Source organism: Lissotriton helveticus, chromosome 1_1, assembly GCF_964261635.1.
Source record: "Lissotriton helveticus chromosome 1_1, aLisHel1.1, whole genome shotgun sequence".
NCBI classification, from domain to species: domain Eukaryota; kingdom Metazoa; phylum Chordata; class Amphibia; order Caudata; family Salamandridae; genus Lissotriton; species Lissotriton helveticus.
Window position 1 is genome coordinate 1,674,150,046 of NC_136057.1, and position 13,500 is coordinate 1,674,163,545.

Genomic DNA, 13,500 nt, shown 5'->3' on the forward strand with positions numbered 1-13,500 from the left:
AGAGGTTTTCCAAGACTAGAGTCACAGACTAATTCTCCTATAGCAAGAGGCCTTGTCAAGATGGATTTACAGAGCATGCCTGATCTCAGAAAAGTTCTATAAAGTTTGCAGGAAGGTAGGATCCTTCTGTATGGTTACCCTCACTTTTTGCCTGGTGCTAAGCTGTATTTTGATTAGTCTGACTGGGATCCTGCTAATCAGGACCCCAGGTTATCTGCTTTCTCCCTAAACTGTTGTGTTCAGTACTTGGGTACCTCCCAGATCGAATACTGGGATACCCTTATAAATCCCTTGTATATGGTACTAAGGTACCCAGGGCATAGGTACCCCAGAGGTCTGCCATGGGCTGAAGCATGTATTATGCCACCCATGAGAGACCGTTCAAAATAGAACTACAAGCCGGCCATTGCAGAACGTGTAAGTTGGTGCTTTCACCACTTACTAAAGATACAGGTTTGCTATATCTAGGGGTCAGTGCACTTAAAACTTATAAGTCACCCCTATAGCTGGCCTTTGCAAACCTGAAGGCAGAGTGCTTGGTTTTAAGTGGGAGAGTGCCCCTGCATAAGCAGGTCACCCCTGCAGCCTACGGAGTTCATTCTCCCAGGTTGTCAGTGAAGCAGCCATATACTATATAGAGGGGCACCGCGTAATTACGCGATGACCATCTCGAAAATGGATGCAACCAATCCTATCATGGTTGGTATCCAACATGTTTGAATCATACCCCTCAACGTAAACAGTGTGGGAGGTATGATTCCAAGCACTGGAAGAGCCCCTGTTAGGCTATCAGTGTTCCCTGTGCCAACCTTCTAGACTCGGACAGCACAAAATGGTTGCTGCTGACCAGAGACACATTACATATCTGCCCTCCTGCTGCTGAGCCAAGCTCGAGCAGAGGAAAGGAGTAACAATAGGTATCCTGTCACAGGGAGGTGTAACCACCTCCCAGACAGAATTTAGTGTATTGGGACCCGATGGGTGTGCTTGCCAGCGCTAGAAAGTCTGCATGAGGGGCACACTTGGTGTCACCATGCATAGTCCAGTTCAAACCAGTTCTGGGAGCAGTTGACTCCCGCTCTGGTGCGCAACTGGACAAAGGACATGGGAGTAACCTCCCCCCTGTCCGGACACTCGCCTGGGAGGGTCCCCTGGATCTTCCCAACCCTTTTCCTAGGGTACTTAAGGGCTTGCCTGGGTGTAGGTCTCTGGATTTGTCGTGGGATAAGATTCAGATCAGACACCACTGCACTTCTACAGTCTGGGCACTCTAGACTTCGTTTGGGCCTGACTTCGTCTCCCTTTCAGTCTGCTGCATAATCTGTGCCTGTGCATCATACAGGAACCTTCCAAGGCCTGTGAAGCATCAAATACACGTGAAGAAATCTCCCTTGGAGTGAAGGAGTCCCTCCCCTGCATTTGCAGGCACCGCAACTAAGTCGACCGCTCTGCAGATCCTGAGCTCTTCTGGACTCTGTGGGCTCTGCAATACAGGTGGTGGTTTTCCACAGCTCCCGAGGCCTGCCCTGTCCTCTCACCAAGTTTGAGGCCAGCATCCCTCGTGGGAGTTGCAATAATCGAACCCCTGTGCACTGCATCCAACTTGCATTTGCAAAGGCTTGTTGGCTTCTTTGCAAGAAGATCTTCGGGCTCCAAGTAGCCCCAACCTCGAACACCTCCAGTGACCAGAATCTTCAGCCACACCTCATTGTGTGCATCGTGGCCTGTATCTTTTGGTGAGCTGCTGGAGGTCCTCTCACGACTCCAGTGCCTCCGGGTCCACTTGAGGGTCAGACTTGTTTCTTTTGGGCTCCCCTGATTGCTTGGGGCCTGCCCTGACTCCCCTGCTGTTGGCAAGTCCCCTAGACTTTGCTGGTCCCAACGTTGCTCCTTCTTTGATTCCTGTGTGGTTTTCTTTTGCCAAGGTTTGTTAGTGTTCCCGTCGAACACCGACCCCTCAGCACTCAACATCCTTCATGGGACAGCTCGTGCACGGCTTCAGGTCCTCCTCAGCATTACCTGGTCCTCACTGCTGCAGAGTCTAGGTCCTCGTCATCCATACTGCTACACCTGACTTCGGAGGGCATTAGTCTTCCAAGTCTCCTGGTCACACCTGAGTGACATAAACTCTGTCCCCTCTACTTGCAGGTATCTCTCAGCAAGATTCCATTGGACATTTCTGCCTTCCTCCACAGCAGCATTTTCCTGAAGTCCTTCATTGGGTTTAACAGCGGTGTCTGACACCACTTCACATGTATGCACCCGGATTACCTGGTGTAGGTAATGTGGGTACTAGGGTATCCTCGGGTGGGGTGGCTATCCAACCTCCTGTCTTCCACTGGATTTCTTCACGGTCCACTGCAAAGGGCCCATAATCTTTAAAAATCCAACTGCAACTTGCACATAGAGTTGTACGGAGCACACAGTGGCATTTCCACACTGGCTGAACAGGAGAAATAACCATCTCAAGTTCACCATTGAAATTGGTTACCACCAATTAGCTTTCCTAGATCTATTGATTACTGCTGGCCCGGCAGGCCTACGATCAGAGCTCTACAGGAAGCCCACTGCAAGGAACTCTCTGCTGCTATTTGATAGCAACCATCCAAGAGCATTGAAAGAGAGCTTACCCTTTAGTCAATTTTTACGGGTTCAGAGGAACTGTTCTACGACAACAGCCTTCAAAAAACATTCGAAGGATCTAAGTATGCAACTGGTGGCACGTAAATACCCCCCTAAACTTGTCCAAAGGTCCATGAAGAGGGCAATGAATAACAATCGTGAGGCTTTGTTAGAACCCAGACCTCCTAAGCCTGATTTAGAACGCCTCACTTTTGTCCAGACTTTTGGGAGTCTTTCAAACAGCATTCAAAGAATGGTCAAGAAACACTGGTCTATATTAAATTCTGGACGCCTAACACTCTCTCGTCCTTTGGTGTCATTTAAGAGGGGCCCGAATCTAAGAGATAGACTGGTGCACACTAGGCCACGTGAAGAACCGCCTAGGGCGATAGGTTCACTATGGAACCTTCCTCCTGTCCAGGGACACCATCCCTGTGGCAATTGTCAGGCCTGTGCACAAACAAAGAAATCACTGGAGATAGACATCGGCACGGCTAGACCGTGGAAACAAATAAAATTCACTAATTGTAACAGTGATCACGTGATCTATCTGATTACCTGCCCCTGTGGCTATAAATATGTGGGCATGACTACCCGGAAGATCCGCATACGGATATCTGAGCACAAGAGCACCATCAGGTGTGCCAGACAAGCCACCAAGTTAACTGCTCACTTCCTTGAAGCCAAACACCTAACCACTGATTTCCACTGGACTGTTTTGGAGCAACCATTTATCCCGAAACACACAGCCGATGTGACTAGGTACCTGCTGAAAAAAGAACAAAGATGGGTGCTTAAATTGAAGACACACAGAGGGGGCCTGAACGATGACATTCCCTGGTCTGTTTTGTGATTCCGCCTACAACAACAGTGTAGGGCCCCACCATATCAGGCCTCCTGTCAGGGTATTCCACCTGAGGGAGGCATCTTTGAAGGTCGCTAGTAGGGCGGAGTAACAGCGCCCAGCTGAGTTTGTCCATCCTGATCACATTGTGACCATACCCAGGACTTTGTCCCGGTAAATATGAACACACTATATTTATCATATACCATATCAGGCCTCCTGTCAGGGTATTCCACCTGTGGGAGGCATCTTTGACGGTCGCTAGTAAGGCGGAGTAACAGCGCCCAGCTGAGTTTGTCCATCCTATCACATTGTGACCCTACCCAGGACTTTGTCCCGATAAATATGAACACACTATATTTATCCCAGCGAGTTTTTTGGCAAGTCGTGCATGGGTTATCTCTCTCGGCATTACAGCGTTAGGTAATAGGCATGCACCGTTAGCTGCACTGCGCGGCTATTTTTCAGCCCCAGTGACCCGAGAGTCAAGCTTTCTTTTGAACGCTTGATCGGGCGACAGCAACTGAAAGCCAGTTATTACTATTTTTTCCGTTTTTAATATATACAAGATTACACCCGTGTAATTACCCGGTTGTTCTCCCCCCTGTATTTTACTCGTGTTGTGTTTACATTTGCCACTAGACCCGCGTTACCATGACCACCTAACGCCATACCGGCCAATGACCTCTGATGGTCTATAGTGCAACAGCCTATGAGAACACAGCCTCGCCTAACTTTACACCAATCCTACAGGTCTGTTAGTCGCCCCACGTGACCTGGCTACCAATAGCAGCGCGGCTTATAAACAACCGCTACTTCGTCTCTCGTTACCTCCCCAGTCGGCCAGGACGCCGGCCCGGAGTACCGACGGAGAGGTAGGAGAAGCCTTTTGCTGTTCTTCGTGCCATGCTACGCTCTTTTAAACAAACGGTATCTAATTTTAAACAGAGTCCAGGCTCTGTGCTTACTGCTCTTACTCGTGCCATGCTGCGCTTTTCTAACAAACGGCAGCTGGCTTTAAATTGAGTCCTGGCTCCGTGATTGCCGGGTACCAAAACATTTATTTTGAAAGATACCGACACCATATTTCGTCGGCTACTGAGAAGAGGAAGTGCTCAGTCCCTTGTTGTGTGCTTGTGTTGTTTACGTGTTTTTGACATGTTTTCTAGAGCGGTGCTTCATTGTCCCCTGAGCCGCTGCCAGGTGGGGTGAGGCCAGTCTACCTTACAGATCGAGGTAAGGACTGGGAGATATTTGGCTTACGAAATTGTCTTTCCAAATAACTTATAAATCAGGCCATAGTAGTATTAAGTGCCTACATGTCAACACTGTGCGTGTGATGTAATGTTTGATCCATATTAAATGGACTTTTTGGTCAGCCCATTTGATGATGATAGCTATACCTAACCCTTCTCTTTTTCCTCAGTGATATGCACAGACTGTAAGGGCATCTGGAGCATTCAGGTGACTTTATGCACTTGTTTTGTTATCCCGGTGTCACCCTTCACTTTATTTAAATTCACATGGTGCAGTAGTTTTTATTGTTTATTGGTCCTGATGAATGCAAGGGAATAACAGTCCCAGTATTGCAGAAACTAGTTGACCTTTCCTTACCTGGAGCAGTCTACATTATGAGACAGCCTTAGGTTGTATTGTTTTTATACTTTTGGTATGTTAGGCACACACCGAATAAACTCTTTGTTAAGTGCCTTTTCAAACCAATTTTAAATTCACTTCTTATTGGTTTTTTTCACCCTCTCACTCTTTCTAGCACTGCACACCCCAGTCCCATATCTGGGGCCACTTATAAAACACCTAGTGGTCTACCACACTGTCACTGCCTTTAGCTTTTGAGGAACCCCCTTACCACCGGGTTGACCTCTTAGTGTGACACCGAGCTTCTCAGACGGGTGGTACGGATAAAATCCCAAATGATGAAGGGCGGATCCGTATGGTGACTGATGGGTATTTTCCTCACCTTGGTGAGAATTTTCTGTGACGCATCACTTTGGCTTGTAGGGATTGGTTGGCTCTCTATTCTTTGTGGGCACACCCTTTGAGACCCTCTGGTACCTTCTGTTGTTTATATGCATTTCCACACTACACACGCTCTCCGTGGGGTCCCCATCTACTCACCTTGGGTGGTTCCTTGGGGTCCCAGCACTTCTACGTCCTCTTGACCCTGTCTTGATCAAAGTTGTGGTTCTTACACCACTTTCTTATTATATGGTTTGGTCCCACCTTAGGGTCCACTGTGTATTTTGTGCTATTTACTGTGTTTCTTTGCTAAAATATTGTGTGAATTGTGTTTATCTCAGTTTTGGAGAAATCGGAACGTACTAGAGAATATTATATAATAAATATATATTTTTATAAATACTTGGTGTGATTCTTTTTGCAGAAGGCAAACCGCGATTTTAGCGCGCGCAGGGAGGGCGTGCTACCCAGCTCCACCTCTTCTCCTCACACGTTTCTGGGACACAGAGTCCCTTAATGGCAGGTAATTTTCCAAAAGGCGTCCTGCGCCGTGGGAGGCAAACAGCGCTTTTCAGCATGTGCAGGCATTCTGCCAAGCTCCACCTCCTCTCCTCGCACAGTTCTGGGACACAGAGTCCCTTAACGACATGTAATTTTCCAAAAGCGCCCAAATCAGTAAATTGCACTTTTAATAACTTAAAAATAGATGTTTAATTAGTTTTCCAGCTGTTCCCATCCTGACTTACAGTGTTAGCATTTAATATTACTCTCCAGTGTTTCTCCAAGAACCAGTCAGCCTTCCTAAAGTAAAAATAGCTTTTGGGTGCTAGTCACAATAAGTCATACACTTTGTACCATACACTAGGGACTTCTAGGCAAGTTAAATGTGCCAAATAGGAGTATGCCAAATGTAACCATGTGAAAAGAAGAGCACAGACACTTTACTACATCTTAGTAGGGGTAAAGTGCACACAATTCTAAAGTCAGCAAAAACTATAGGGTCCAACAAGGAGCGAAACATCCTGGGTGACCATGCAGAAAAGCCATATTTCCTACAAAGATGTACAGATCCGCACACAAGATGAAATACAAATAAATATTTCTCCCAAGGACACTAATTTACACTGTCAAAGTTCAAAAAATGAAAATATATCAGGTCACCATGGAATAAGATAACATTCAGTAGGGCTTTTTATGTTCACAACACTAGGAAATGGTACTTAGAAAGTCCTCTGGATGAACGGTAAAACTACACAATATGCTCACCAAAGACCTCACTACTCCAGGTATTCGCTCTCAAGATTTCCTTTTTTGTGCGCGCACACATCTAGATATCCTAACATTCACATAATGGCACATACAAAAAAGATGTGCATCTTATACATCACGTATCTTTATGTCATGATTAGCAGTTTATAGGGTGCCTGCCTAATGTTCAACACTGCTGAGATGGGAACTTTGAAAAGAATTCAGCAAATGTTTGTGCGTGTGTGTCCATTTCTTCAAATGCAAGAAAGATGCAATATAAGGAATTAGTCTGTAATATGGGCTACTGTGATGTTGCCAATGATTGGCAAACAATATAAAAAAAATTTAAAGCACAGTGTCATATTGCCTACTCCAGAGAAGATGGATAATTTTCTAACTGCTTCCTGCTTGGAAACAGGGACAACCAAATGTGGACAGTCAATAATCTACATATACGATTTGCAGTACCTTAGATCAACGCTAAGTTAAACCTGGACTCAGTCTTATTCTGAGCAATGGCCATCAATGTTTCCAAAGGGTTCTCAGGAAGAAAACAAGTGTGTGCCCAGTGCACACAGAGCCATATGGCTACAAGCACAAAAACAACTCTATTGATTTGTAGAATCACTCAATTCTTACCATCTATTTGATCATCTGCCATCTTTACGTTGGCTAAGTCGGAATCATCCTTCTGCAAGAAAAAATAGATTGGGGTGATTTTTCACGTGCAAGATGAATGGTACTCGATACTTAGGATTTCTTGGGCCATTACAAGAAAGGAAAAGGGTTTGCAAAAGTGCAAACACACGAACACAGCCGAGTTAGGGTTAGGTAGATTTTCCAAAATATTTGCTAATTCATCTCTAGCAAACGCATATGAATACTATAGAGAATCAAGACTCCAAAGAATACAAGTAATTAACTCAGTTAAGAAACTCCTGTAGCAAGCACACGCTAACATTAGAAATGTCTCTAGATGCCTGAAAGCAAGAGTAAGGGGGTTGGTTGTCAGACAAACTGCTGTGTGATCATACTTTCTTTTTGCTAGTCCAAAGTTCCTTAGAAATCCTAATGGTTATCGGTTTTAAAACCATCTTCAAGAACATTTTCCCAGAATGCTACCTAGGCTATGAACTGACAGTTTTGCACTGCTACTGTCAGGCAACTATGGTAGACCAGAAGCCATATTTGCGCTGTCATTGTACAAGTTAACTTCTGAATAATGAGCAGAGAGTTCAGCGAGAGGATGTATTAGAAATTACTTTAAATGAATTAGTCATCCTAGGATGCACTTCAGCTTAATTTCCCTTATGTATTTCCTCGTATTTTATATTTTACATGAAGATCTTATGAGACAGACAAAACATCCACCCGCTGCCAGTTTATGGAAAACATATTCTGTATATGTGAAAATCCAACATAATATTCCACAAAGAAGAGCAATTGACAGACTATGTTCTGTAATAGGGGAGTTGCAAGCGTCTACAGGGGAGACCACAGAAATCAGCAGCGCTCATGCACATCCCTCAGCACATTCAATCGCGCTGCCAAATGTATTTTCCAGGGTACATTACAGTTACCGTAACAATATGGGCCCAATTTTCAAATAAATCTAGGCAAAGAGTTAACAAATTTTGCATGGGTGAAGATTTACTCATTTTGTTGAGAGTCACAAACGTTTTAAAGTTATGCATGGGAAATATGCAACAGTAGCAGGTTTTCAAACACTAGTGTAAGAATTCATGAACTGGGAATTAGGACAATGCAGATGCCATTTCACACGAGTAATTATATATAGTGCACATGCACATGATTAAAATCTAATGCTTTTGGAAAATGACATTTTCTTTCTCCACTAGGATAATATTTTTCCATGTGTGAAAAACCCTTCTACCTCACTCCTGACAAGTATAGGGATGCTTCAGCCTGCTTACAAATCTGGAAAAAGTTGATCTTTCTCAAGGCACGATAAGTTCTGTCAGTAGAATACCTTCAAACGCATATGTTTTGAGTGTTTGTGCAATACACATAATCCTGCCATAAATCACCGAGCAATTGCCTCTGTGAGCAGATTTAATTTAATAAAAGTTTAGGTGGAAGTCAATCATCTTTCAAGTGCCAAACCAACGACTGAGAATTCCAGGAGTTGTTTTGCATTAAAAAAACATATATCAAATGTATGCCAACTTACAAGAGCAAGTGGTTTTGTGAACTGGCCACTGTGCAAAACGCTTACACTAAGAACTCTGTACTTCATAGCTCGCCTTAACCGAACTCCACAAATTGTGTGTTCTAAACAAACAAATTACTTCTCTTCAGAGAAGCTTATTCTGGTGGATGTTCTAGCTAATTAAAACATTACTGTCCTTATGAATACCCCAAGATGTCACACTGGATCTGGAGATTTTTCTTAGCAATTCCCTTGCGTGCCATAAAGTGGAGTTATGTGGCTCCATGTCGAGTCTGTGCCACCCCAAAAGTGACACCGGAGCCACATGAAGCCATCACTTCTGCATGCAGACTTCAGTTTTTATTCTGAAATCTACCTGCACTGTCGAGCGCAGATCTCTCAGCAAATTTATTTCACAGTGTGCAGATCTCTAAATTGGAACCTTTTTAGCACGGGGAATGAGGAGGAATCTCAGGTTAGAGAGAGTATCAATCAAAGAGTCTTACAGAAGGGAAGTAACATCTGATGGATATTTCTAACCGCAGGTTCCTCACCTTGTGAATAGATACCAAAGCAGTATCTCCCCAGGTGGTGAATCTGTGGAAGGGCTCAGACCAAAAACTCCTGAAGGACAGAGTGCTTCTTGGAGTAGCTCATGGTCGTAGCATTGTCTGTGGGGACCTTGACCTGTTCCCTCTTGATAAACAGGAGAAAGGCATATAATGTAAAGCAAATCGCCGCCAACACCAACAGATTAATATAATGCCTGGTTTCCATTGGAGACAAGAGTCCTCTGATCTCCATCGCTCCAGGTGGCTGCCTCAACCCAACAATGACGCATTTGTCATAATCTTTGAATGAGGTAGAGAGAGGGGAACGCCACTGGTCCAACAGTGGGCAACCAGCAAACACTGCAGCTCCTTTGCAGTCTACTTCAACACCTCGATAAAATTCGACAGGTGTCCTTGGGGCTGAGTCGACCAAGACTTAAATACTGCTGCAGAGCCCTCATATGCCACCCGGTGTGGTCCACCAGGAGGATAAAGGAGGCCAAGAAGTCTTAGAGGCGCTTTCACTGAGACCCATGTCAAATTGCTGAAACATCAGGATCATACTCAAGTGTCCTAGACTGATTGAGGGAGAGGGAAGGCTCAAAACTGCACCATAATCAAAATGGCCAGGCAAAGGAGAGCCTTTGAGAAGGAGTCAGGGAGGGCAGACTTTGGTACGTTGAACTAGAATCCCAAAGATGTCAAGAGGTTTGCCGTTGTCTGGGTGTGGTCTACGACTGCCTGATGCAAGCTTGCCTTGATTAGTTCATCGTTGATGTATGGGAGAACTGGTATTACCAATATCTGAAGACGTGGCGCAACCGCCACCATTACTTTTGTGAACACCCGAAGGGCAATGGTGAGGCTGAAGGGGAGCACAGAGAACTGAAAATGCTTGTGGCTCACCTGGAACCGCAGTAGTATCTGTGGGATTGAAGGATAGGGATGTGAAATAGTAATTCTGCAAATCAAACGCTACCATCTAGTCTCCAGGGTACACATCAGAAAGAATTTGAGCGAGGGTTAGCATCTTGAAGAATAAGTTACTTACCTGGGGATGTGGAAATAAGCATCCTGCAAGTCCAATGCTACCATCCAGTCTCCAGGGTCGAGGGCAGACAGGTCTTGAGCTAATGTCAACATTTTGAACTTCTACTTCCAGAGGAAACGGTTGACCTCTCTATGATCCAAGATAGGACGCAGGCCTTTGCCCTCCTTGGGTACCAGGAAGTAGTGGGAATAACAACCACGATCTACTTCTGGCACAGGAACTCGCTCGATAGCACCTTGGCCAAGAGAGCCGTAACTTCCTGACAGAGAAGGGCCAAGTGATTCTCTGACATGCAATGGAGTGTTGGTGGCATGAAGGGAGGGGTAGTCTCGAAGGGGAGGGAGTAGCTTCATCAGACTGGCTACAAAACCCACCTGTCCGACGAGATGGTGTGCCAGTGGGGGAGGTGATGGCGGATCCTGCCGTCCACTGGCAACTGGTGGCCCTGAAAGGTCGGACTAGGAAGGATTGAAGGCAGCTGCAGGGGGAGGGGGGGGGGCATTAGTGACTGGCCCGCCCTCTGGTCCCCGGACCCATGACACTGGGTCTCAAGTCCCCGGCCGCGCAGAGGCTGGGTGGCTTGTGCGGCCCTGTGGCTCTGGGTGGACGTGGTCGGGCACCCCTTCCATGGCCACAAAAGGGGCGAAAGGCAGACTGCATGGGACGAGAAGTCGCTGTAAGGCCCAAGGACCTGGTCGTAGCTCTAGAGTCCTTGAAGCACTTGAGCGCGTTGTCTGCCTTGCCTTGGCGACGGCCATCAAAGGGCATGTCTAAAAGGGTAGATTAGACATCCCCAGAGGTTCTCAGCCAGGCGTAGAGTCTCATGGCTACTGACGTGGAAATCGCCCTACCCAGCGAGTCGGCAGTATCCAGTCCACACCGGATGATGAACTATGCTGCCTCTCGACCCTCGGCGACAGCGTGGGCGAGCATAACCCAGGTCTCTTCCGGGCACAGTGCCAGCACTTGCGCAACCGTGTCCCACACTGAATGTGCGTAACGGCCCAAGAGACATGCAGTGTTCACCGTCCGCAGTCCTAAGCTGGCAGAAAAAAACATATTTTTCCCAAGATGGTCCAGCTTCTTGGATTCCCTATCTGGAGGAGCTGTAGGGAAAGCGTTTCCTTTCGAAGATGAGGCTTGGACCACTAAGCTCTCAGGGGTAGGGTGTTGGCAGAGGAAAAGCGGGTCGCCCGGTGACGGGCAGTGGCATCGGGCAATCATGCTATCCACAGGAGCCCCTATGCTGGGCTTGGAGCAGGAGCCCCGAAGGACATCAGTGAGGGCCTCATTGAAAGGCCACAAGGGTTCCTAAGAGGGTGCTGCACATCAGTCGGGGAGTTAGTCCTGACCGCCACCGTAGGAAGGTCTAGGCGCAAGGCCTCAGCTGCCCTACGCAACACCACAGCATAGGAAGCTCCCTACTCCGGAACCACGGTAGGGAGAGAAAGCATACCAAGGTCTGGGCAAGTATCCGGACCACTGGCATCAGCCAACTCCTCTCTCCAGTCCGGCTCTTCAAGCTGGTCTGCCAGATGGTCCACAGACCCCTACCAGTCCTCTTCACCCTCCTCTGGCCACCACTCAGGGCAATAAGGAACGCAAGGGAAGAACAGCGGCACAAACATACCCTCCGATGTCGGTCCGGGTCCAAGTTGAGGGGGAGGCAGGGGAAGCAACCAGCGTCGGAGGTGGTGGAGGCGTGGTCAGAGGGATCGGCACTGGGGAAGATACCGTGAGGTCGACCGGCACCGATCCGGATACAGGCTTGGATCTTTGGGGGCCCTGCGGCAACGAGGCCAGAGCAGTCGGCATCGAAGACTTAGATACCCCAGCCGAGTCTGCAGGGCCCGAATGCACACAGGCGGATTCAGGCTGCCCAAAGATGGAATGGAGGGCTTCGTAAAAGGTACAAAGCTGGGCAGGGGACACTCCGGCTCCCAGGAAGGGAGGGAAGCTTGGAGCTGTCCCAGGAGGCTCTTAGGGCAAAGCCGAGTCAGCGTGCGGAGGAGGAAACTAAGTAGATACCGCAACATCATACTGGGGATCACGACGCCAAACGCGGAGTCGACCGACGTAACCTACCGACCGAAGAGGTACTGCTGAGAAAAAATTCTCCGGATACAGTTTGACACCTGGGGGTAATTCTAAGGTAAGGAATCTATAACTAATAGTCTCTTTCAGATTTTTTCTTTTACTTCTTTTTGAGGGACAAGTTCTGAAGGCAAGGTCCAGAATAGGACAGAGTCCTTCATCCTTCTGTGGCATCATGAAGTAACAGAAACAGCTTCCAGTCTCTTGTTTAGATGCCGTCACCCACACAATTGCTACCTTATACAGGAGAGCCTGAACTTCTCTCTGAAGGATGGAGAAATGACCTTCCGAGTTGGGGTGGAGTAGGTGGCAAACGGAGGAGGGGTAGAAACGAAGGGCAGTGTGTTGTCCAATGCTTATTTTGTATAACAATGAGTGCCAGTGCCTAAAGCTCTGCTCAAAAGTCGGGGCATTTAAATGTCATCACTCCCAATACCAAAGCTGTGTAATCTTGAATCCACCTCATGTCTTTTTAATCCCCTACCAGACACTCCCTGCCCTTCATCTTACTCTTGCGATTTCTTTCTGTTTCCCTTTATAACGGTTTCTTCCGTCTTTCTGCTTTGTTTGTTGTTCAGTTTCTTGCTCTTGGTAAATGTCATATGGAGAAAAATTAGTTTTGGTCACAAAAAATGAGAGCTGGTGGCCCCAACTTGCAGCCAAGATCCAACAAAAGGGGTTTTGAAGCAGCAGCAGGGGACTGGGTAGTGTGTTGCTCCCGAGGGCTCTTTCTCGATAGGGCTGGGAGGTCTGTTGCTGCAGATATAGGCTTTGCATCTGCTGTATTTACCTTCTGAAGCGGGCAGTAATGTTGGGGATTTTGATGTATGGGCTGTGGGAGACCAAGGGAGCGTGCTGTGGGTCTGCTTCCCTTGAAGTACACACAGGGCTGAATCTGCCTTGTGCCCGAAGAGTCATTGAACAGCACGTCCAACAGTGTCAT

General features: G+C 47.0%; 1 protein-coding gene across 4 annotated transcripts in view; it reads right to left on the reverse strand.

Moving 5' to 3' along the window:
* The window catches only part of OS9 (OS9 endoplasmic reticulum lectin), a 270,743-nt gene that overhangs the window by 90,639 nt on the left and 166,604 nt on the right, over nucleotides 1-13,500 (reverse strand). For all 4 annotated transcript variants that reach the window (XM_078688942.1, XM_078688944.1, XM_078688941.1 and 1 more), the window contains exon 9: nucleotides 7,331-7,382. In XM_078688942.1, the coding sequence (XP_078545068.1) occupies nucleotides 7,331-7,382 (52 nt within the window). The remainder of the gene's footprint in view (nucleotides 1-7,330; nucleotides 7,383-13,500) is intronic.